Below are 26,740 nucleotides of genomic sequence, written 5' to 3'. Positions count from 1 at the left end.
TCTTTCTTCTTCTCTTGAGCCTAGAGTCACAAATGCAACTCCTCTAATGGTTCACAAACCCCACAAGCAAGAAGGCAATATGAGAGAGGGAGAGAGAGGCTACAAATCAGCCTAGGGTACTCTTAGAATCAAGTGGTAGCCGAATTCAATGCCCTAGGGGTCATATTTATACTTACAGGTTACTAGAGTTTCAGTCTAAACCCTAATGGACAGCTTAGCCACCAAGCAGCCCATGGAACCTTCTGGAATAAGGCCCTTGGACGAAAATATGATGGTTACCCATCATAATTTCGTTCCCCCTTAAGCCCATCAGGTTTCCTTAACCAAAACTCAACTATCATACATTTGACAGTTTATACCCCTTTATTCAATTAATCTCTTTTGACCACTAAATTAATTCTTAATTAATTTATGACCAATACTAATTAAATAAATATGATTTTTCCTTTAACATATTATTCTTATAATATATTAATAAATCATAATACTCTCTCTTTCTCCTTAAATTACCTTGTCAAGTTGCTTTGGAGAAGGCAACCCAAAAGGACCATGCATAACCGGGTCAAGTACATACCAAATATAGTTACGGGCTTAGACACTATTCCAACACCTTATGTCCCAAGGCACTCTTCTTATCAGGCTTCATTTCCCTTTTTGAGCATTATTTCGAAATCATAACCCATTTCTAAAGAGAGTTGAGCTTTGTGTGTGTTTTGTTGAGAAGCTTAGTAGAGGAGCATTGGCAAAGTATGATCTTGTAGGTCTAAAGTCCATCCATCATTTTTAGCTTCATAGAGGTATAAAGTCTCAATGGTTGTAGATGATTAATGTTCATTTGGTGAAAGTAGAGTGTTAAATCTAGGGTTTGAGTCTCTTTGAGCCATACAAAGGCATCAAGTTGATGAAGTTATTGTTTAAGGTGTACTCCTTGAGCAAGATCTATGTTTTGGACGTTGAACTTTAAGCATTAATTGATTAATAGGCGTTTTTGGCAAACTGGGGCGTATGCAAGCGTACGTGTCTGGATTCCCGTTTCTCGTGTAGCGATCTAGTACGTCGGACGTACTCACTAGGGAGCCTTTTTGGGTTTTAGTGTGTTGGGATATTATTGGATCTTATGTCGGTTGGGCCATGGTGGGCTTTAGGTCTCTTAGGCATTTTTGGACTTTGGGCTAGTTTGGGTTTAGACTGTGATATGTTAAGCCTAATAAGGGAAGGGTAAAAAAGTCTTCTATCCTAGGAGTTAGGATTAAGGATTTGGACTCTCAGTTTGGGTTCATAGCCTAATTGCTAATTAGGGTTTTATTATTTGCGATTTACTGTGAGAATTTTACAATTCAACAGCCCAAGTGTTGTTTGTTTATCAGCTGATCGAGGTGAGCTTCTCACAATGTTTTAAGTGGGCCGAAGGCACCAATGTCGACCCGTAGATTATTGATACTAGAATTTTAGTTGTCTGTGTGACTATTACATGTATTGTATGTGTTTGTATGTATGTTGGGCGGGGCCCAATGCCAGGCGGGGCCTGTTGAGTGAGTTGGGTGGGGTCCATTGCATGTTACTGACAGATCTATACCGGGCGAGGCCTAATAGAGGTTGGGCGGGGCCCATTATATGTATGATATGTGGTAATTTGGAGGAAACTGTAACAACCCGTTTCAATACATACATACATACATATATATATATATATATATATATATATATATATATATATATATATATATATATATATATATATATATAACACTAAACCCTAAACCCCAAGTTGTATTTTTATATTTTCCTGTTAGCCCTAAATTCATAATAATTTATGAGAGTGTTATCCACAAAGAGTTAAATGATATAAATTCTGGAAATCGGGGGTTAAAGGGTAGCTTTCAAACTAGCTATGAATAGATTTGTGGAAGATAGGGGTTGTTTGGTAATTATTGGGTTTAAATTGAAAATGTTTTGGTGGTAGGGGCTAAAAGTGAATAAAACAAATTAAGTTTGAGAGAAGGAGATGAGACTAAAACCCGGAATTCACCCTCCCTTGTCCTCTCGTTTAAAACGTCACTACAAATCCTAACCCTAATATTTTACGTAATTTTACTTCTATTTCGACGTATATTTTATTCATAGAAATAATGCATATTTGGTTAATTTATATATTTGTTTTTTAAATAACCAGAATTATAATGGCACTACATGTTTAAATATAACAATTATGTAATTTAACTATCTAATATGTACCCTTAAAATATCAATTTTAAGATTCCTTAATATTTCAAAAAATCATATAAGTTGATTTTTATAAAAAAAAAGTAAATTAACCTACATTAAAAATTTAATTCAATATACATCTTTCTTAATAAATAAAAGTCTTTTTGCACATGTCATGTTCTCTTTGTTTTTGCCACATGTAATTTTCTTAGCATTTTTGCTTCATTGGTTTTTCCACATGTCCTTTTCTTAGTTATTCTATTTTTATTTTGACACATCATTAATTTAATTAAGGCACATCATTATTAGAATAAATTAGGATAAATGTGATTGATAAAGCTAGCTTGAAAATGGTTACTTCCTTCTTTGTATTCGTAAATTCAGTAGCTATTTAGAAGAGTAATGTTGTATAATTAAACGTATTGATAATAATTTCCATGCTTGAATATATATATATATATATATATATATATATATATATATATATATATATATATATATATATATATATATATGATCGGTGTTTGTTAATTGTTTGTCATTTCTCCATGCTTCAGTCATCTGTGTTTTTATGGACTGCATAATCAAGTACTAATATTCTCCTTTTGATGCGACATATAGACTTGTAAGGTAGTTAATCTGTTATCAAATGTATTTAATCGACATTGAAAATTATTATGTGATTTTACCATCAATGTGTTTGTGATACCGAGTATAATTGGTTCAAAGTGAATGTTTTTTCGTTTAAAATCCCCATTTCCCCCTTAATTGATTGCTAAACTTAATACAACATAGTCATGTTCTTTCATCTTATGAAGTCCTTAATAAGACTGAAAAATTAGTGTTTACTTTAAGGATACTTTTGAAATTTTGTCGACATAGTTGTCTTTATCGTCATTGTCAATTATATAAATTGGCATTGTACTTTCAATGCTCAATTAAACATGGAACATCTTATTTCAATATTAGTGCGGTAAACAACTATGCACTAATATTTTATGTATAACTTATCATATTTTAACAGTATTGTACAGGGGCAAAATGGTAAATTTTTATAATGGTGGAATGATTTTTTTAGTTTTAAGAGCATATTGGTCATTTTCCATTGGTCGTATGTTTTACAACATCAATATTGGTCATTTTTTTAGTTGTATGTTTTGCGATGACAATAAACAAAAGTCAAAGACAATCGCTATCAAATTTGGGTTTTATTTTTTAGACAACCGGTTTACTCATGGGCAGTTGTATATTGTATTGTGAAATTTAAGAACAAGGATAGATTGGAAATATTAATTTTATACAATGACAGTAACTTTAGCAATAATAAATCTAATGTTGTATTCAAAGAAGTATTTAGATTTCTGTAATTCATAACAATTATTTACAATATGTCATTACTAATTTTTATTACTTTGGGTTCAATTACATACTTAATTATCAAAACATTTATATATATATATATATATATATATATATATATATATATATATATATATATATATGTAAAAGTATTACTTTATAAACTGCTTAATGTTCATAAAGTAATAAGAAGCCATCACTCATCTAAGACATTAACACTAAAACAATCATGGGGGAAGTACCACATCTGTTCATAACAGAACATGCACTGTTGACTTTTATCGTCAACACGAGAGCAACCATAGCGCATGTATCGTGTCTGAGATTCAGGCCATGACTCCTGTTTAACAGCAACACAAGAATTGAATTTGCTAACAAAGAAAACATATTCTCCTATTGTCTTTTCCTTCGACACCCATTTCATTTCATCAAAATCTAATTCCATAAGCTTTTCTGGTGATGATGAAGACAGCCATATCATATAAAGCTTTTCTCCCCAACTTACAAACAGTGGTGGAATCATGTTTGGCTTTGGATAATTTTTGGTTTCAAGTAAAGTCCATTTGAGATTTTGATTCTGATCGAGTCTGAGTTCACATAAAGAAAAATCCATGTGTATGCTATATATCTTCCCCTTTAAAACATGTAAATCAAGGATATAGGAAGTGGGGATAGCGGAGGACACATGATTCCATCCTTGTTTACCCTCAATAGAAAAATATACCTTTTTTCTATGTAACACAACAAACACCCATCCAGATATTGAAGGTGAAAAGACAAGGATACCCCTAAGACTTACTTCCAAAGCACCTACATATAAGGGGTAATTAGGGAAATGAAGTTCATGCTTTGTGATAGGATTCACAAGCCAGAAGTCACGGGTTTCATTCCTGAACAAGGCCAAGTAACCACAAGTTAATCCAAAGTAGATCCTATCAGAAGAATGGGGAATGATGGTTTTAAACCTTCTTTCCTTCAAGTCCTTGAGGAAATAATAGGAGTCTTCCTTATTAACATGGAGGGGCCTGATACATATCTTCATGGGTGGTTTGGAAGCCATAAACATGTTCCTGTTAGAGATTGCAAATGACCTCCATGATTTGCAAACTCCACTGAATGCAAAAAAATCAATAAATCCCAGTTGCATCATAACTAAAAGAAGCACATCATGGTTAACATCTGACCAAGATGCCACACCATTGTGGTCAAAATTCTTGAACCTCTTCCTGCTTGATGATGATGATGATGATGCATCATCATCATCATTTCTTGTAACACTCATTGTCTTGGCCATGCCTATATTTGAAAAAGGAAAATAAAAACCACATAAGATACAAGAGTTGCTGTAAACAGGGCACAAGCATACACATACAAACAGATAATAGACTTCTCAAAACGTTGTAACCAAAGGAGAAAACATGTACACAAGAATCAGCTCCCCCTATATTTTGGCAAACATTCCTATAGGATAACCAAAGAAGCACTTTGACACTCTACAGCATCGAAAGGGGAAAGTGACACATAGCACAGAATCAGTTTCCTTCAACTGTGAGTCTGTGACTTGATAATTAATATCGAGTCAAGTGAACCATGAGTGCTAACGGGTAACTAGGAAAAAAAAAATTAGAGAGTAGAAGAAAACTAGGTGAAGAGCATACATAGAAGATAACTATATAAACACTTGAATCACATTTTGTGAGTACCAAGGAGGACCAAAAATGAGCATGAATTTTAGCCAAATTTAAATTACTCAACAAATACTACAACTGCAAGTGGAAAATGGTGCACCATTAGCCACTTCTGCTGATATGTCATATAATGAAATAGAAATTTATAAAGGTTATCGCTCCCCCTATATTTTGTTACACACTTATCACAACTCAACAAAATCAAATCAAATGTAGTTACATACTCCTTTTAATCAATTTCAGTTCCTTTTTCAGATAATCAAAAAGTAAATTTCAGTCGGGCATTTCATCAAACGGTTCATGTGCATAAAATTCAAAACATGTTGAAAAGATATATAAACTAAACTAGTAAACTGGATTGGAATTTGATAGAATAAAAAATACTCCATCTGAAGAAAAAGGACAGCACATACCAGTATTTGCTAGAAGCGATTTTTGAACCACCGTTATTCAACGAAGGTTCTTGACCAATATAAAGTTCTCCCCGTGACTTTAAACAGCTAATCTTAGCCCAGCTCACAATTTGTATTGTTTCATGATTATTATAATTGCAATTCGTATAATGGATAATTATTGCTGATCGACGTTCAAGAGTGTTTCACGGAGTTGAGCCATTTATAAACAGAAAATTCGGTTTGATAGAGACGAGATTGGTCTATTTTTCAATTTTGCTTAGAAAGAGGAGAGAAATGAGAAAAAGCTGGGTCAAGTAGAAAATGAAAAATACCAGATAGATATCAAAATTAAAGACAAAATTACATAAATGGTTCTGGTGGTTGACACAATTCACAAACTTTGGTCCTTATAACAAATTTTGTGTGTAGATGGTCCCTATGGTTTCAAGGTCTTGGAAAGACAGTCATTGTGTTAACTTTTTTCAGTTAAGTCCCTTATGAAATTACCGATTTGCCCTTCATGCCATAAGGACCATTTATGTAAAAGTATTCTATTTATGAATTTCATCTGTTACAAATGCTTCTTTCCGTCCATGACATTCATGATGTTTAACATAATGAGCCTTTTAAGTTCAATGTAAAATGGCTGTTGTATCTCTATCTCTGTCTACATCTCATAATCTCGGCTATGGCTTCATGGCTGTCATATGTAATTAGTGCATAACCATAATTAGACTCAGAATTAATAAAAACAAGTTTATTTTAAGAGCTAAAATCCAACATGATGGTTGTACGTAATTCCTTTGTCTTATTATAAGATGGTGTATTGGTGTGTTTGATTGCTTATTAGTCAATAAGCAACTAGAACCCATTCTATTCTTCAACCAAACCGCTAAAATCTTCGCAGGCGAGGGGTAATAATGTCTTTAAATAAAAAAGCAAAGACAAGAGTGACAACCAAACTCTTTAAATAATATGTTGCAAGATGCAAAGACATCAATATTGGTGGTTCTTAACATTTTGAAAATACTCTATATATGGATGGGGATTCTATAGTTCCATAATAAAAAGTAAAAACAAATATGAGAATGCAATCGTATCATCGCTCATCTACTTGATTCATATTCAAACAATTAATCATGGGGGAAGTACCACATCCGTTTAACATAGAATGTGTATTCGGTGTCAAGAAAATAATCATAGCTCTTGTGTTGTGTCTGAAGGAAGTAATCATAGTTCTTGTAGTGTCTCCGAAGGCCAACCCATGACTCTGATCTAATAGCAGCAGAAGACTTCACCCAGCTAAGAAATACCACATAATCTCCTATTGTCTTTTTTGGCGACACCCATTTCATTTTTCCAAAATCCATTTCCATAATCTTTCGAGGGTTTGAATAATATATCGCATAAAGGTTTTCACCCGAACTTACAAGCTCCGCTTGAAACGGGTATCGGATCGGAATATTCTTGGTTTCAAGTAATGCCCATTTGCGCTTATTCTTCAGATTGAGTCTTAGTTCACATAAACTACAATTGATGTGTAAGGTATATATCTTCCCCTTAAAGACATGTAAATCGAAGATATCAGGGAGAGTAGATGAGACATGATTCCATCCTCGTTTACCTACTATATAAAATGATATTTTTCTATTTAACACAAGAAACACCCACTCAGATGTTGAAGCCGAAAAGACAAGGATGGTCCTCATTCTTTTTATACGAGCAGCTACATATAAGGGGTAATAAGGGAAGTGAAGTTCTTGCCTTGTGATAGGATTCACAAGCCAGAAATCGTTGGTTTTCCTCCCGAACAAGACCAAGTAACCACAAGTTGATCCAATACAGATCCTTCCAGCAAAATGGGGAAGGATGGTTTTGAACTTTCTTCCTTCAAAGTCCTCAAAGGAGCACCACTCATTCTCATTAACCTCACTAGAGATACATATCTTCATGGGTGGTTTGGACGCCATAAATGTGTTCCTGTTAGAGACTGCAAGTGACCTCCATGACTTGCAAACTCCACTGAATGCAAAAAAATCAACAAATCCTAGTTTCATCATTACTAAAAAAAGCACATCATGATTAATGTCTGACCAAGGTACTACACAACCGTTGTCTAAATTCTTGGGCCACTTCCTGCTTGATGATGATGACGACATATCATCATCATGATTCTGGTTTCTAGTCATACTCATTATTGTCTTGGCCACTCCTACACTTGCAAAAGGAAAATAAATACACCACATAAGATAAAGAAAGCAAATAAAAAATAGTTGAACAAATGCATGATGCACTCATCCAAATATGTTTATTTCACCCATTTAAACATATCAGGTTCACGCAATGTTTGGACAAGATAGGTTTGAAACTCTTTACAAAGCATGAATGAAAGTAGAAAAAAAAGTGCATCAAAGAAATACTGAGAATAATTGATAAAAACTAGTTTATTCTAATTAAGAGCAAAACCCCATCATGATGGTTATAATCGTGTTTTAGTCTTATTAAGATGGTGTATATATTCTATATTCATGCTTTTGTATGCTTAACTTGCAACTAGGATAGGAGTCATAGGACCTTTCAATTTCTTCTACACTCATGTGTTTCCTCAAGTGATTTGGTCCATCTAAAAACTTAATCGTAATTAGGGTATTTGGATGGTTAGACCTATAATTCTTCCATAACGATTTTTCTTAAAAACCCCACCACATGACACGTTTTCTGAAAACTTGAAAATACTTTTATCAGCTGGTGCTATCTTTTAGGCATTGCATCAAATACTTCATATTCATATAAACTACAAACATGTTGAAAAAGTAACTCATAACTAGAATGGAATTGGTATTTGACAAAGACCAATAAAACTAAAGAGAAAGAAGCCCACACCTACCTGCTACTTTATGTACTAAAGGCGATGATGTTTACCCTCGATTATTAACAGCTATTCTTCAATAACGAGTTTATAAGGAGTTTCAAGATTTGATGAGTCTTTTCAGCGTTTGTAAAGAGTTTCTCGATTGTAATAGCAGTAATATGTAATCAGTGATATTCGCAGCTGTAGCCGCAACTTGTTCACCAAGGGAAAACAGAAGAAATAGGGGAGAAGAAAAGAGGGACGAGAACAGGGGAAACAAAAAAAAAACGGAGGAACAAAATTGCTTGCTGCCAAAGGTACCTTAACTGAATAGAAATTGGTTCTTAATACATTAAAGGACAACATTAAAAAATATCGTATAAATAGAATTATCTAGGTTAAAACCCGTGGAATCCACCGGTGTTAATTTTAAAAAGAATTAAAAAAATTAATTGTGTAATAAAATAACATATCATTAATTTAAAAAACTTATAAATTATAATATTGTATTTTTTTTCAAAAGGTTTATGATTTGTAAAATATGATATAATTGTAAATACAATATATGAAATAAGCTTAAATACAATATATGTAAGACCAAAGGGATAAATATCTTTAGTCACCCAACTTGCTTGTATCTTCTACCTTACCAAGACTTGTGATGTAATCTTTAATTACTTTCTTCGTTAAATTGGTGAATAGAAATCAAAATACTTATTAAAATTCATGGTAGTATAATACAACAAAGTCAACCATATAATCTATTAAACATATTAATACTATTAAAGTAGAAACAAAACTTAAGATGTTCTATTGTTTCTATTGTTTCAGAGAATTACATACCATACCGTAAAAGAGTTTGCATGTGTTGAGAGATATTAGAAAGACATATATAACATGTATAACAAACAAATGCCATAAAAAAAACATAAATTGATCTACATGTAGCAAAAAATCCGACTTTTTACTGTAACTTGTTTTTGTTTAACAACAAACCAACAAAATATACAAAAATACAAAGTCAAAATTTATATTCACTAAAAACTTTCAATGGTTAAACAATCTAAGTGTTCCAAGGATAGTTGTTACCCATCAAAATAAGGAATCTACAATGCCAACCAAAAAACCCTTTAATTTGTTCAGAACTCAATTGCAAAATTTCAGTGACTATACATATGACTTACAAAAGAACAGCCCATGTACATGAGAAATGATGTTTTTTTGGGTTATCACTTTTTCATTAATGGAATAACAATTAACAAATAGAGGGTGACATGTCATCTACCTCTTACCTGATCTTGATCTTTAGGCCACTTTATAAGCCACAACTCAGTATAATCTGTTGTATTTGGTTATTATAGGAGCTCTCCTCATCAAATCCCAACTACAATTTTGCTTCTAAGATGAGTCTGCAAAATGATTGTAAACTCCATATTAAATATTATCATGAAAACTTATCAAACAACACAAATATAAGATGGAAGATGGGTTGTGCAATCTAAATTGGAGTAAAGGGTTTGGAATCCTCGATCAAGAAAAAATTGACCCAAGAGATGTGAATGTAATGTAGGTTTCTTTAAAGAAATTATATATGCACAACAATTATAAGTCAATAAGATTAAAAAAGAAATATTATCAGCAGAGAGTAAATAAATGAACACAAGCAAAGAGCATTTCATGAAATGAGATCACAATAAATATCACACAAACTCTCAAGTATTGGTTTAGATATTCCCACGTTTGCGGTTTTGCCAGACAACTATGGATATAAACTTATGATTATAAACTTAATAGTATGATGTTTCATGTAAACTTAATAGTAATCTTATGATGGAGAGGAGATAAAATAAAAAAAATCTTACTCTTTATAGAGTCAATGTAGTTTCACTTCCATTCTGACATAAACTTCAAGAAAGTAAACAGAAGGCTTGACAGTTGAACATGAAGCAATATAAAACAAAAGAGCGTACCTCTTTTCAAATTAATCAATAAGAGGTTGAACATGAAGCAAAGAACAAACAAATAGAATCAAGCATTTTCATTTAAGCATTTTAGCAAACACTTGGTGGGCAAGAGTTGCTTTTAAGGTCCCATAACACTCTCAATTATCTGATTCAACTTTGGCTTTATACTTTTAACCATAGTTGTAGAAATCAGGATTAATCGGCGATTAATCGCTTGGGTTCTCCAACAGTCGAGGATTAGGGTATTAATCGAAAATTCAGGATTAATTGAGTTTGGCGGGATTAAGGTCAACGAAAGTCAAAAAAGTCGAAAAAGGTCAAAAAAGACAAAAATGGTCAAAAAAAAATTCAAAAAATCAACTTTTATTTTTACTCCAAAATTTTCAAATTTTCAAAATTTCAAATATTATACCAACATGTTCATATTTTCGTATTTTCAAAATTTCAAATTACAAATTTTCTTATTTTCTAATTTGAAGTACTTGTTTTTCTTAAGATATATTAATATTTGAATAACTTTAATATTTTATTAATAATCTATGGTTCGATTAATCCCTTACCAACAATCGACTGTCGAGCTACCGTCGAGCGGTTTTTACAACCTTGCTTCTAACTAAAAGCTTGGAAATTCTGCATTATTATGACAAATAATAATTAAAAGACAAAATATTAAAAAATAACAAAAACTGATGTATAAAATATACAACATTGGAAACAAATGGGTAAAATAGGGTTCTATTGAAGGGTTAAATAGCCGATTCAAACACATACATTTGAGAGAGAGAGAGAGAGAGAGAGAGAGAGAGTAACAAGAGTGGTTTACCTGATTATCTCTTTTGAGAGAACTCACATCCAAGAAACTGTAGGACGAAGGATCCATCTTTATGATATCATTGATGAGAATTATTGAAACTTAACAATTCAAGTTAATTCCTTCTATTTTTTGATTTCTGCAATAAAAATCTGATTGCAAAAGACACAAACAAGAAGAGAGGTTAGAAGAAAAAACATGAAATTGAGGATTTGGAAGATGAAAAAAAAAGAGCAAACCTCGAGTAAATTCCTTCTACTTTTCGATTTATGTTCCAGACCTTGGTAGTAAGATCATCCATTTCTTGTGATATCTTCTCTGATTTCCATTAATTTCACTTAATGCTTCATTTGGAATGTCGTTTGTTGCAACGAACCATTGATGGAGAGGGAAGAGGATTAGGGTTTAAGAGAGAATATACCTTCAAGAATTTTTTATTAAGTTTGGATATGATTATGATTCCCGATTTATTGCTATGGAATTCCTGATTTATTGCTATCGAATTCGAAACTAATTGCCGATAATTTGGTATATCAATTCACGTCAATGCATAACTATTAAAGCTGAAGCAGGAGGACATTTGGGGAACTTCACTTTGGTATTTTGAGCGGGAAAAATCAATTTGGGGGCTAAGAGAATGTCATGTGGCAAAATTGATTTTATTTATTAGATTAGGGGATTAAAATAGCATCCGAGTATAACTCGAGGGGCGGACACAAGAATTTCTCAACACTAGTGGCACCAAACCAACAAGATCCAGTTTCTAAAATATAAACACAACCCAAAACTGAAACTAATAGGTTAGGTTTCTCAGTTTTCCCGGGTTCGGTTTCGGGTTACTTAGTTTTAAACCCATAAACTTTAAATTTAGCCACAAAATCACCATTTAACCAATGGTTAGATTGGACTTAGCAACTCTTCGTAATATAAGAAACCTTATATTGAAAGATAACGTAGACATGTGTTGCACACCACAAACAATGTAGGATACCACATGCGTTTGAATGAAAAGGAAGGAAGCTACTTTTTTGAATTAAACACGATACCTAAAACTCTTAAGTGTGAGGCGTTGAACCATCGAACTACACTCTGTTTGTGATATCCTTTGACGAAGTGTGTGTGTATATATATATATATATATATATATATATATATATATATATATATATATATATATATATATATATATATATATATATATATATATATATATATATATCAAGGTTGTGAAAATCGCTCGCCGGTCGACAGAGGATAAGCGATTAATGGGATTACGCGGTGATTCATCGAGGACCCTAAAATATTAATAAAATTATTTAAAAAATTAATATTTCCTAAAAAATTAAGTTTTTGAAAATTTTAAATTTTAAATTTTAAAATTTTTGTATAATATTATAATATTTGAAAACTTAAAAATTTGAAATTTTAAAATTTTGGTGTAATATTTGAAAATTAAAATTTTTGAATTTTTTAAAATTTTCCTACCTATGACTGCCAATGACAACCAAATCTGAGTTTGACCGATTTTGACCAATTTCCGCCAAACACCCTTATCGTAATCGGTTCAAGGCCACTAAACGATTAATCGGCCGGCAAGGCCGATTTATGCAACACTGATATATATATATATATATATATATATATATATATATATATATATATATATATATATATATATATATATATAAAAGTTTATGATCAAATGTGAATCAGAAGTATTGTGTGAATGTATGAGCAAATTATGGTCATTATATTAAAAAAATTAAAAGGTTGTGATCTTAGGGTCCATGTTCCTAACATGGACTAAGATTTACTATATAATTACTTTAATTAATGATAAGGGCATATATGTCGTTTTATTTAGAGATATAACCGAAAATTACCTATATTTTAGTAAACTAAGTAGAATTAGTTAACAAAAATAAAATAAAATCCCATATTATATTCAACGCATTTAAGCTATAACCCCCTGACTCCCAAGTATAAGTTTAAAAGCATTATGTACATGTTTATAGACCTACTCGACGAGTTGGTTGCCCCAACTCGTCGTGTAGAGGCGGGTTAGCCGGCGTAGATTATTGGACCTACTCGATGAGTCGGAGGACCCGGACTCGACGAGTAGGAGCTGGAAGATGAAACCCTAATTTTGTAGGGTTTGCACCCTATTTAAAGGACCTTAAGTCCTTACTTCCAGTCCCTTATCACCTTTTGACAGCCAGAAGAAACCCTAATCGCTATTAACCTTTTACTTGAGTGTTTGTGAGGCTTAAAGGGTGATTTTGGTGCATTTTGTGAAGAAGGTGTGAAATATAAGAAGCTTGGAGCAAATAGGAGCTTGTGGATCTGACTCTACTTCATCTTGGCATCATTTTGAAGGTAACAAGTCGTTACCTTGGTTTATCTTTAGTTAGATCTCTTCATGCTTAGGTTTAGGGCCATCTTTAGTGTATTTGGGAGTCATTTCGGGTATTAGACATGATCTGAAGTTGTAACTTCAGATCTGGACTCCCCTTAGTCCCTATAGCCATAAAGTTATCTGATTTAGCAAGATTGGGATTTTTTCCTTGGGTTAACCCCCCTCACTTGGTTTTGACATTTAGGACCATACATGTATGTAAAGCTTGCAACTTTACGTGGAAACCATGCCTTAGGAGGTTAGATTTTCATTTTGGGGATTTGGGGTGGCTTAAAAACGTCTATGAAAGAAAAAGACTGAAGGGACTCGACGAGTGCATGAGTCAACTCGACGAGTCGAAAGTGGGTTTCCCCGTTTTGGTTTCTGCATGGACTCGGCGAGTCAGTGAGACGACTCGACAAGTCAGTTAGGGTTTTCCCGACATGGGACATGCATGGACTCGACGAGTTGTGAGGAAACTCGGCGAGTCAACTAGGGTTTTCAAGATTTCTCAAGTTCTGGAAGGACTCGACGAGTTAGTAAGCTGCACTCGACGAGTTGGGTCAACATGGACTGTTGACCTTGACTGTTAACTTTGACTTTGACGAAGGGTTAACCAGTTTGACTTGTGGGGGTATTTTAGTAAATTGGAAATTTATGGAGGTGGTCTTATGGTGAATATAGGTGGTGGAGTTCGTGGTTGTGATTCGAGAGTTTGAGCTTATCACTTCAGTTCGACATTTGTGAGGTGAGTTTTCCTCACTATATTCAAGGGTCTAAGGCACCAAGGCCGACCCTTTTTGGATTGTTATCCTGATATGATATATGCTCGATTATTGTATGATCTGTTAGATTAGTATCCTGGTTGATAGGATGTTATATGCTGTTGTGATCCGTTAGATCAGTATCCTGGTAGATAGGATGTATATGTTGATCCGTTAGATCAGTATCCTGGTAGATAGGATGCTATATGCTTTTATGATCTGCTAGATCGGTTTGTCTGTTTATAGATTGTTATGTGATTATTTGGTGTATGTGCACATGTTTGATTGGTGGTTGAGGCTTATCTGCTTTGTGCGAGAGCCAACAGACCTGGGCATTCCAACCCGATGGTTGTGGGCCGTAAGTATTCCATCCCGAGGATGATTGGAATCGTAGTATGTGGGCATTCCAACCTGATGGTTGTGGGCCTGGGGTATTCCATCTCGAGGATGATTGGACCCATAGTATATTGGCATTTCAACCCGATGGTTGAGGGCCTGGTGTATTCCAACCCGATGGTTGATTGGACACATAGTATGTTGTTTGTGATTATATGTATATTGTTGTGTGTATAGGTATTTTGAGGGAACTCACTAAGCTTAGGGCTTATAGTTTCATTTTGGTTTCAGGTACATTAGATGATCGCGGGAAGGCGAAGGTGTGATTGTACAACTCCTCACTTTTTATGATTTTGATTTCTAGGATACTCTGACATGGAACTGTTTTGAAAACACTTTGTAATAATTAATGGTTTTAATTGTTTGAAAAATTTTTAAATTGGCTCAAATTTTATGGATGTTACAAGTTGGTATTAGAGCCTTGGTTTGAGTGAATTGGAAGAACATTAGTGTGAATCCAGAGTCTCAAATCAAGGAAAAAATTTTCAAAATGATTTTCAAATGGTTTTCAAAATACTAAAGGAGGATGCAGAGTGTACGATCAACCAGAGTCGGTAAGTAGACCCAAAATTGATGGGTTTGGGCCATAAGAACATCCTATGTGTTCATACAAACCCTAATGCTTGGATCTAGGTTTCTCTATTGTACATGCAAGTTATCCAAGACTATAAACCCTAGATCTAGCATATGATAATCAATATAACATATGAATTAGGGTTTAGATCATACCTTGATTGTTATGTAGCAATAACAATCTCAAATCCTTCTTGTATTGACTTTAGAAAGCTTAGAGTCACAAATGTCACTCCTCAAATGGTTCACAAACACCAAGAGCAAGAGGATGAGGAGGAGAAGAGAAGGAGGCTGCCCAAAATGTGTGGAAACCCTAGAAGAAGTCTTGTCCACGTTTTTGGGCATAAGGGTTCTTTAAATAGTGAGGCTATTAGGGTTATCTAACAAGGAAACCCTAATTTGGATGCTTAAGCCCTAAGAAACCCATGGGCTCCCTCCTTAACGTCCTTTGGACGATTTCTAATGGGTTTCCCCATAGAATTTGTCCACCCCTTTAATATGGAGTCCATTAGCTCAATATTCAACTATCATACAATTGACAGTTCTAGTCCCTTAAGTTCAATTAATGTCTTTTAGTCACAAACTTAATTCTTATTAATTCTTGACTAATATTAATTAAACAATATGATTTCTCCTTTAATATATTATTCTCATAATATATCAATAAATCATATTTAATCCTTTCTCTCCATTATTCATCCTATCAAGTTGCTTTGGTGAAGGCAACCCAAAAGGACCATGCACCATCGGGTCAAGTACATACCAAAATAGTTATGAACTTAGACACTAATCCAATAAAAATACCATACAATTATTTGATTATGTGATATGTTAGAACATCATGCTAATACTAGGCTAGGGATATTCAGGAATTGCATGATAAAATTGCTTGATTGTATGATGTCTAATAGCCTAGGGTTTTTCCTTATATGAAATTGACATCATTATTGTAGTTGCTCAGTGTATGCATTATATGTTGTACATAATTAGGATCTCATAGCCTACGAATATTTGGTTTAGCTTTATTTCTTGTTCCTTGTCTGGCTGTGGGCTTAGAGTAGGACCAAGTATTTGAATGTCTATAAGGTCCAGCGTTATGTATGGCTAACATGCACTAGTGTTGCAGGCCAATTATGAGATAGTTAGCCTTCCTCTAGGAGAGAGGATTGAGCGACCACCATGCATATATATATATATATATATATATATATATATATATATATATATATATATTGCTAGGGCGTTGTGATGATACTTGAGGAAAATATGGGTAGGTGTGGAAGGTAGTATGAGCCCGTACTACTTGATTGCTATAATCTCTACATGGTTAAAAGAAGCAACAACTAAAGTTTGTTTAACAGAATTCCAAGAAATTGTGGTACCTCCACAAGTGAATAAATAACTTGTTTGGGATCGAGCTTTGTGTGGATCAGACAAATATCCAACATCTGCATAACTAATTAACTCTGTATTTGATGAATATGAATAATATAAGCCCATATCCATTGTACCTCGAAGATATCGAAGAATGTGTTTGACTCCATTCCAGTGTCTTCTTGTTGGGAAAGAACTATATCTTGCTAATAAGTTTACAAAAAAAGATATATCAAGTCTCGTATTATTAGCAAGATACATTAGTGCACCAATAGCACTAAGATATGGTGCTTCAGGACCAAGAAGTTTTTCATGTTTTTCACAAGGCCAAAATTGGTCCTTTTGGAATCTAAATGCCTTACTACCATCGGGTTACTCAAAGGATGTGAGTTATCTATATAAAACCTTTTAAGCACCTTTTCTAAATAACTGGATTGATGTACAGAAACTCCATTTTTGGTGTGCCAATTTGAAGACCCAAACAAAATTTCTTTTTACCAAGATCTTTCATTTCAAAATTTTCTTTCAAACAAGAAGTTGCATTTTCCAATTCTCCAGGAGTTCCAATTATGTTCAAATCATCTACGTAAACAACAATTATCACAGATTCTGATCCAGATCTTTTTATGAATACACATGGGCTTAATGGATCATTTTTATAGCCTTCTTTCAACAAAAATGTACTTAAATAATTGAACCACATATGACCAAATTGCTTCCATCCATTCAAAGATTTATTTAATACCGAATATACTTCACAAGAAATAGGAGTTTGTGCTTCTGGCACCTTAAACCCTTTTGGGATTTTCATATAAATATCATTCTCAAGTGAACCATATAAATAGGCGGTAACTACATCCATCAGACTCATCTCCAGTTTTTCATGTGTTGTCAGACTTATTAGATAACAAAATGTAATTGCATCAACCACATGAGAGTATGTTTCTTCATAATCAATTTTAGGCCTTTGGGTATAACCTTGTGAAACAAGTCTTGCTTTATATCTCACAACTTCATTTTTCTCATTTCTTTTGCGCACAAATACCCATTTGTGTCCCACTGGTCTTACTCCATTTGGTGTACGGACTATAGGTCCAAAAACTTTTCATTGAGTAAGACAATTAAGCTCTTTGTTGATTGCATCTTTCCATTTTGGCCAATCTTTTCTATTTCTACATTCCTCTATAGATTTAGGTTCAAGGTCCTCATTTTATTCCATAATCTCGTGCGCAACATGATATGAAAAATTATCGTCGACGTCTATCTTATTTCGGTTCCATCTTATTCCTGTCATGACATAATTTATTAAGATCTCTTCATTTTCATAATTTTCAGGTACCCCAGTTTCTTTTGTTCTGTCATTGGGTTCTTCTAGAGCTTCATTTAACTTTTCAAGAGATTCTGTTTTTTCTTTTGGACCATCAATTATATTTGCTCCCTTTCACTTTCAAGGATTTTTATCTTTGGAACCGGTTGGTCTTCCATGCTTCAGGCGTGCCTTAGATTCATTTGTAGTTGTATTTTTTTCCTTATGGGATATCAATTCTAATTGGAGCATTTACAGCTGGTACATAAAACTTTGTTACTCTCTGAGGGTCAGTAAATGTATCCGACAATTGATCTGCTACATTTTATAAACGAATTGTCTTTTTCACTTCATGTTCACATTGACTTGAACGAGGATCTAAAACTGAAAGTGATTATTCATTCCAAGAGATTTTATTCTCCAACTTCTTTATTTCTCCCCCATAATGTTGGAAAAACTGATTCATCAAAATGACAATCGTCAAATCTAGCTGTAAATAAATCTCCAGTTGATGGTTCTAAATATTTTACTATAGATGGAGATTCATATCCAATATAAATTCTCATTATTCTTTGAGGACCTATTTTTGTGCGGTAAGGTGGAGAAATGGGTACATAAATTGCACATCCAAACATCCTTAGATGGGAAATATTTGGTTCCTAACCGCAAACTAGTTGAATAGCAGAGAACTTATGATAACTAGTTAGCCTGATGCGTATAAGTGATGTTGCATGTAAAATTGCATGTCCCCATGTCGATGTAGGAAGTTTAGAATGCATTAGTAATGGTCTTGCAATTAGTTGAAGGCGTTTGATTAACGACTCAGCTAAACCATTTTGTGTATGAACATATGCAACAAGATGTTCAATAGTTATCCCAATCAACATGCAATAGTCATTAAAAGCTTGTGATGTAAATTCTCCAGCATTGTCAAGTCGAATTTTCTTAATTAGGTAATCGTGAAAATGTGCTCTTAGGCAGATTATTTGTGCAAGTAATCTTGCGAAAACGAGATTACAACTAGATAACATGCACACGTGTGACCATCTAGTTGACGCGTCAATTAAAACCATAAAATATGTAAATGGTCCACATGGTGGATGAATTGGTCGACATATATCCCCTTGAATTCTTTCTAAGAAACTAGGACTTTCATACCCAACTTTATTCAATGATGGATGAGAAATTAATTTTCCTTGAGAACATGTAAAACAAGACAATTCATTAGCTTGAAAAATCTTCTGGTTTTTCATGGAATAACCACTTGAAGTTTCAATTATTTTGCGCAACATAATTGATCCGGGATGGACCAACCGGTCATGCCAAACTTTGAAGGTGTTATCATACTATTTATTTTTAATAGCATGAGATTCAATCATTCTAATATTTGTATAATACAATCCAAATGACAACACGTGTAATTTTTCCAAAAGACTTTTTTTTGTAATATTGAGATACTCTTATCACCATCATTAGTTGTTTCAACATGATATCCGTTGGACCGAATATCCTTAAAACTTAAAATTTTCTTGGTGATTTTGATGAAAATAATGTATTACCAATTGTAATTATTGTACATTGTGGTAATATCATATTTGCTCTTTCGGAGCCTTCAATCATTTTTGCACTACCTGTTATTGTATTAACATTTTCTTCTCCAATTGATAAGCAAGCAAAATATTTTTCATTATTAAAAATTCTATGTGTTGTTGCACTATCTACAAGACATATATATTCCTCATTTCTTTTGCGAATATCCATATTTATTTTCAAATAATAATAATAATAATAATAATAATAATAATAATAATAATAATAATAATAATAATAAATATTGAACCTGTAGAAATAAAATCATATTTTATTTTTTTCAGAAGAAGCACTGAGATCTTTTCTCATGAAACGACGATGACATAAAAATCATAAAAGACATTAAACAAGACTACATATTATTCTTGACCATGACAATGACTCTAAACAAACATAATACAAAAATCAAATGATACTAGAAAACCAACAATTTCATGATATGAAATATCCATCTCCTTTTATGGGAAAAATTGGGTACTTCCATCACCATCCATAACACCGCTTGTCCCTTCCGTGTAGGCAAGATAATCGGCAACATCCAAATGTCTAATTTCTAGTTGATCTTCGGAAAAATAATTTTGAACAAAATTTGTTTCCGCATTTTTTCCTTCTTTAGATTTTAGAGAAGCTTGATAAAGATCAACAAAATGCTTTGGAGTGCGACATGTACGAGACCAATGACCGGTCATTCCACATTGGTGGCAAACTTTTCAACTTTCTTTTTGCCTTGACCACGTTTATCATCTGGATGTGGGTTTTTGTTATTTTCCCACTTCTGGTGGTTACTTATATTATTATTATTATTATTATTATTATTATTATTATTATTATTATTATTATTGTTGGGACGATAATTATGACGACCTCCACCACGTCCACGACCTCGGCCACGACCATGGCCACAACCACGGTTAGACCCATGACCATTATAATTAGATGATGTCGCATTCATTTCAGGGAATGGACTAGAACCGGTCGGATGTGATTGGTGATTTTTCATTAAGAGCTCATTATTTTGTTCAGCCACAAGAAGACATGAGATTAATTCACAATATTTTTAAAATCTTTCTCACGATGTTGCTGCTGCAGTAGCATGAAAAGTAGAGAAGGTTTTCTCCAGCATGTCTTCATCAGTTATAGTCTCACCACATAGTTTTAGTTGGGAAGTAATTTTGAACATGGCTGAATTATACTCACTCACAGATTTAAAATCTTGTAGCCGAATGTGTAACTAATCAAAACGAGCTCAAGGAAGTATCACCGTTTTTTGATGATCATACCTCTCTTTAAGATTATTCCAAAGATCAATTGGATCTATGATAGTGAGGTATTCAACTTTTAATCCTTCATCGAGATGGTGGCGAAGGAAAATCATCGTCTTAGCCTTTTCTTGGCTTGATACTTCATTTAAAGGATTTACATCCTTTATGGTGTTTCCAAGACCCATAGCATTAAGGATCCATGATAAATAATTTTTTCCACAAATGTCAAGAGCCATAAACTCAAGTTTGCTAAGGTTTGTCATAGTGAAAGTACTAATCAAAATAAAGAGTTGTATGTTAGGGGAATGTTAGTTAAGAAGTATCATTAAATTACTTGTGAGCATTATATTACTTGTGAGCATTATACATATGAACTTAAAAAAAAAATTTATATATATATATATATATATATATATATATATATATATATATATATATATACCTGACAATGATAAGAATGACAAGAAGTTGGAACTTTATGGTAAAGTCGTGCTGATAACGTGTTATAAAATATGTAGCTAATAACAAGATAAATTATAGAGTACATAATGAAAGACATGAGAGTGGAGAGAACTTTTATTTCAATACTTGTGATGAAATCATCAGGCTTCTAATACATATGACTCATTATTTATACTATTAAAATAAGATGAAAGATGAGTTATAATATGAATGCACATTATGATGGTGCATTATTACATTCATAAAACACATTGAAATGATTGTTGCTAATGCTAAATAATGATGGAGAGTTATGTGAGAAATGGAGAATTCAATAGTCATTAATAAACTAATATTTCATAACATATTTCATTAAAAAGATTTTCTAATATGGATCTTTTTACAAATTAACATTTACAACCAAATAATTTTTTCGTAGTTCATAATACTCAAACTTTAATTTATCAGTTTTATTTAATTAATAAATGTTTATCTTAAAAAATTTCTCCACAACCTTTTTTTATAATTTTGCATTTGAATATACATATATATATATATATATATATATATATATATATATATATATATATATATATATATATATATATATATATCATTATCTATTTAAAGTTTAACATGTTCTATTAAGTTTTCAATACATAAATACAAATCATTTTAAGAATTTGTTTAACAAAACTAACCAATAATAAGAAGTTAATAGCCGAAAACTAAAAACTATGGATATTAACTCAAAGTATAATAACTAAATAAATATGAAATATAATTCTAAAGAAAAAAAAATCTATTTAAAGAAAGAGATGTGAAATGATTTAGAACTTTGAATGAGAAACCACAATCTTAATATATTCATATTATATATCTTAATTCTACCATGCCGCGTGCCGCTGCTGTTAGTTATTTTGATAACCAAAACATAAATGTGGAAGAATTAACTTTGGATTTTTAATCTCGTGATTAAAAAAAATTGAACATTGAATAACGATTACATACCTGATTCATTATGATCTTCGGATCTGAAGAACTAGCGTTGGGTTTTCCAGTTGATCTCAAGAACCCTCTCTAAATCCCACAGCAAACCCTAAACGAATTTACATGTGTATGTATTTTCGTATATTGTAAATCTGCTTCTCATCACGTATTTTTATAGATGGAGATATAACCGAATGTGAGAGATATTAGAGATTTAGGAGATCTTGAGTCAAAACGGGAACTCAACCCACATGGTAAGTTAATATTCTATAAATCGGTCCATCAACAATTTATATTCTTACCATAATAATTGGATTTAATAATATATTGTATATATTTATGAAGTGGTCCCATAATTATTCAAGAGCTACATCAAAGGTCATTTTCTTTTTCAAGGTCGTGTTATAATGATTGTTTGTTAGAATCAAGCTGGTCCATGCACAAGATATGGCAAAACAAGTCGGTTGAGGATTTTTATGTAATGGATCAAAATGAATGAGTCCTCATGTTGCTCTTCCAATACTATTTAGTTATTTATTGTGTTTTTATTGAACTATTCAAATAATTAATATATTAAATATAATAACACATACGATATTATTAAAATTATAATCTGTTTTCTTCGGTAAACATATATATATATATATATATATATATATATATATATATATATATATATATATATATATATATATATATATATATATATATATATAGGGTTAGGTTATTTTGTTTTCACTATCTATTGTGTGCATGTATGATTGATTATGGACCAATCATTTTAGTTATTTTAAAAAAGTAATTAATACATATTACATGTTGAAAATATAATGAATATTAATTACATCTTCAGCATTTAATATGCATTAATTACTTTCTTAAAATAACTAAATTGATTGGTCCAGAATCAATTATTTTGCACACAATAAACATTTGAACCTAACTCTCTCTCTCTCTCTCTCTCTCTCTCTATATATATATATATATATATATATATATATATATATATATATATATATATATATATATATATATAAGAACATAAGGATTCGAATCCATTTTAGGGAATTTTTTCCTTTTATTCGTTTGATCTTATATTTTTAAATTATAAATTGACTGACATGAAGGCATTGAGCAAGAACAAAATGGACAGCTGCATATGACCCGATTTTTTTATTATATATTTTTATTTAAAAACCAAAACTTATAATAACGATAATGGCCAATTTTTCCCTTTTTCATCCTAGGCCTTTCAGTATATTTAATTACTCGGGACCGGCCCTGTTGATTGAATGAGTTTTCTTTTTTTTTCTTTTTTTTTTTTTTTTTTTTTTTTTATGAATGGTTGAAATTGACAATCCTTAATACACATGGTTAATTTTAGCGTTGCTACTTTCCTTAGCTCTTGGTACTATCCTTTCCTTTTCTTCCAGTTTTGTAGGAATTGTGTTTTTTCTTTTTAGACAAAAAACCAAAAATGATGGTTTAAAAAGCTACTCAATTGTTTGTAACAACAATAGGTAGTTGTGGTGATTTTAACATATCACCTAATTAAACATGGATTGATAATTATTAACCCATCCATGTTGAGTCATGTAGGTAGAAATTAAAGGAGCAGCTTAAGCTAAAACTACAAGCATGTGATCAGTCAAGGAATGATTGTGTGAGAAATTACATAAGCTTTGCTGACCAACGCTGTAGGTCTTAAGTCTACAAGGGAATCCATTATCTATTTTGTACCTAATCCAACTCATATGGTTCAGGAATCAGAATCTATCAAAACCCAAACTTTGATTCAAGGAAAATAACACCCCAATGTCTTACAATCTTGCGTTGAAAGATCCGCAAGTTTTGAACAAAAGTACATTGAAGCTTGTTAATTTTGAGCCTTTACCTTACAATTACGGAGCAGATAACATTATTCAAAAAAGAATCAAATGTAAAAAGTGGTGTTTATGAATTGGAAAAATATAAAAGGATTAAGGAAGCAAATTTCGAGGATTGAAGAATTTCCCAATTTGCACAAAGTTTTTTTTCATCATTCTAGACATTACGCAAATACCAATTGATATATAAAATTGAACAGACGTAATTGAAATTCAATCATCTATTATATGTTGCATTTTGTCTTCCTCGGGGGCCAACAAACAATCATTGCAGTGGAGAAGTAGTAATATAAGAGAAGCCCAGTTCGAAATTTCCGAAAGGTTAACCAGCAAAACAAAACCCACAAAAGAGCAAAAAAATATATTTAAATAATAAATTGCAAGATTCACGTACACTAGTGGTTCTTAAGGTTTTGAAAATGTTGCACAGATAGGAATTAACAAAAGAAAGATAAGAGTGATAAGACGCGATCACTCATCTAAGACATTAACACTGAAACAATCATGAGGGAAGTACCACGTCCATTCATAACAGAACATGCACTGTCGACTTTTATTGTCATCAAGAAAGTAACCACAGCTCCTGTATAGTGTCTGAGGTTCAGGCCATGACTCCGGTTTTATAGCAACACAAGAAGTGAACCTGCTAAGAAAGAAAGCATATTCTCCTGTTATGTTTTCAGCCGAGACCCATTTCATTTCACCAAAATTTAATTCCAAAAGCTTTTCTGGTGATGATCTAGACCAATATATGATATAAAGCTTTTCTCCTGAACTTACAAACTTTGGTTGAACCGTGTTTGGGTTTGGATAATTTTTGGTTTCGAGTAAAGTCCATTTGAGACTTTGATCCTGATGGAGTCTGAGTTCACATAAAGAAAAATCCTTGTGTATGCTATATATCTTCCCCTTTATAACATGTAAATCAAGGATATAGGGAGTGGGGCTAGCGGAGGAGATATGATTCCATCCTTGTTTATCCACAATAGAAAAAGATACCATTTGTCTACATAAGACAACAAACACCCGCCCAGATATTGAAGGTGAAAAGACAAGGATACCCCTGATAGCCGTCATTCCTTTTTCATGAGCACCTACACTTAAGGGGTAATCGGGGAAATGAAGTTCATCTCTTGTGATAGGATTCACAAGCCAGAAGTCGCGGGTTTCCCTATCGAATAAGATAAGGTAACCACAAGTTGATCCAAAATAGGTCCTTCCAAAAGAATGGGGAATAATGGTTTTAAATCTTCTTTCTTTGAAGTCCTCAAGGAAATAATAGGAGTCTTCCTTATTAAGGAGGGGCCCGATGCTTATCTTCATGGGTGGTTTGGACGCCATAAACGTGTTCCTGTTAGAAACTGCAAATGACCTCCATGACTTGCAAACTCCACTGAACGAAAAAAAATCAACTACTCCCAGTTTCATCATAATTAAAAAAAGCATATCATGGTTAACATCTAACCAAGATGCCACACCATCGTTGCAAAAGGTCTTCAACTTCTTTCTGCTAGATGATGACGATGTGGATGCATCATCATCATCATTTCTTGTAACACTCATTGTCTTGGCCCTTCCTAAATTTGCAAAAGGAAAGTAAAAACCACATAAGATACAAGAGTTGTAAATTGGGCACAAGCATGCACATACAAACAGATAATAACCTTCTGGATGTATTGGACAAATTTTTTTTCAAAAACTATATAAAATTTTGAGGTATGTAAAGGAGACTCCTTAAAGATGAATGTCGTACACAAGACAAAGGACTTACAAATTTAATTTTATGTAAGGGAACCCCTAAGCTCAACTTCTAGCGTTATTTATGGGACAAACTAACTTTGCAAGAATGTGAAAGCAAAGTTCAAACCCGTTGCAATAAATGGGTTGTGTCATTTATAAATGGATTAGGATGTGAATGGATAACCAAATTAAGATATCAAACTCTTTATGAATGACGGTGTGTTGTGATAATGCAACAATTTTGGTTCTTAACAATTCAGTGCTTCGTGAAACTGGTGCACATTAGCGAGACTTCTGTAATCATGTACTATAATGAATAGAAATTTATACAAGTTATCGTTCCCCCTAGTTTTTGTTACACTTATTACAACACTACGATATCAAATATACTCCTTTTAATCAAATAAGTTTCTTTTTTCGATATTGAAAAGAAAATTTCTCTTGGGCATTTACGGTTCATGTGCGTAAAAGCACAAACATGTTGAAAAGATATATAATCTCAACTGGATTGGAATTTGATAGAGACAAAGTCGGAAGAAAAATGAAAAAACACATACCTTCAACTAAGTATTGCTAGAAGCGATTTTTCAACCACCGTTCTTCAATAAAGATTCTTGACCAATAATTAACTCTAAACAACTAATCTTAATAATTGCAATTCGTAATGGATAATTACTGAGGACCGACGTTCAAGCGTTTGACGGAGTTGAGCCAAATTCATGAACACAAAAATCGGGATAATTAAACAAT

General features: G+C 32.6%; 3 protein-coding genes across 3 annotated transcripts; all 3 read right to left on the bottom strand.

Moving 5' to 3' along the window:
* Positions 1-3,712: 3,712 nt before the first annotated feature.
* On the bottom strand, positions 3,713-6,014 carry LOC145064775 (uncharacterized). The gene is made up of 2 exons (XM_079012150.1): positions 5,666-6,014; positions 3,713-4,860 (listed from the first exon to the last, which is right to left on the bottom strand). The coding sequence occupies exon 2, from the start codon at positions 4,856-4,858 to the stop codon at positions 3,761-3,763; it is 1,098 nt and encodes a 365-aa protein (XP_078868276.1). The 5' UTR covers positions 4,859-4,860; positions 5,666-6,014; the 3' UTR covers positions 3,713-3,760.
* Positions 6,015-6,655: 641 nt separating this feature from the next.
* Positions 6,656-8,803, bottom strand: LOC145062410 (uncharacterized). The gene is made up of 2 exons (XM_079010022.1): positions 8,535-8,803; positions 6,656-7,859 (listed from the first exon to the last, which is right to left on the bottom strand). The coding sequence occupies exon 2, from the start codon at positions 7,840-7,842 to the stop codon at positions 6,781-6,783; it is 1,062 nt and encodes a 353-aa protein (XP_078866148.1). The 5' UTR covers positions 7,843-7,859; positions 8,535-8,803; the 3' UTR covers positions 6,656-6,780.
* A 15,918-nt stretch (positions 8,804-24,721) lies between these two features.
* LOC145064015 (uncharacterized) lies at positions 24,722-25,813 on the bottom strand. Its single transcript, XM_079011546.1, has one exon. The coding sequence runs from the start codon at positions 25,811-25,813 to the stop codon at positions 24,722-24,724; it is 1,092 nt and encodes a 363-aa protein (XP_078867672.1).
* Positions 25,814-26,740: the final 927 nt, after the last annotated feature.

The sequence above is a fragment of the Lactuca serriola genome, chromosome 7, assembly GCF_051521515.1.
Source record: "Lactuca serriola cultivar US96UC23 chromosome 7, Lser_US96UC23_V15, whole genome shotgun sequence".
NCBI classification, from domain to species: Eukaryota; Viridiplantae; Streptophyta; class Magnoliopsida; order Asterales; family Asteraceae; genus Lactuca; species Lactuca serriola.
This window is presented reverse-complemented; position numbering and strand designations above follow the sequence as displayed.

What these genes read in the sequence shown, in the direction of transcription:
- LOC145064015 (XM_079011546.1), bottom strand. Translation starts at nt 25,813, where the DNA reads ATGAGTGTTACAAGAAATGATGATGATGATGCATCCACATCGTCATCA.
- LOC145064775 (XM_079012150.1), bottom strand. Translation starts at nt 4,858, where the DNA reads ATGGCCAAGACAATGAGTGTTACAAGAAATGATGATGATGATGCATCA.
- LOC145062410 (XM_079010022.1), bottom strand. Translation starts at nt 7,842, where the DNA reads ATGAGTATGACTAGAAACCAGAATCATGATGATGATATGTCGTCATCA.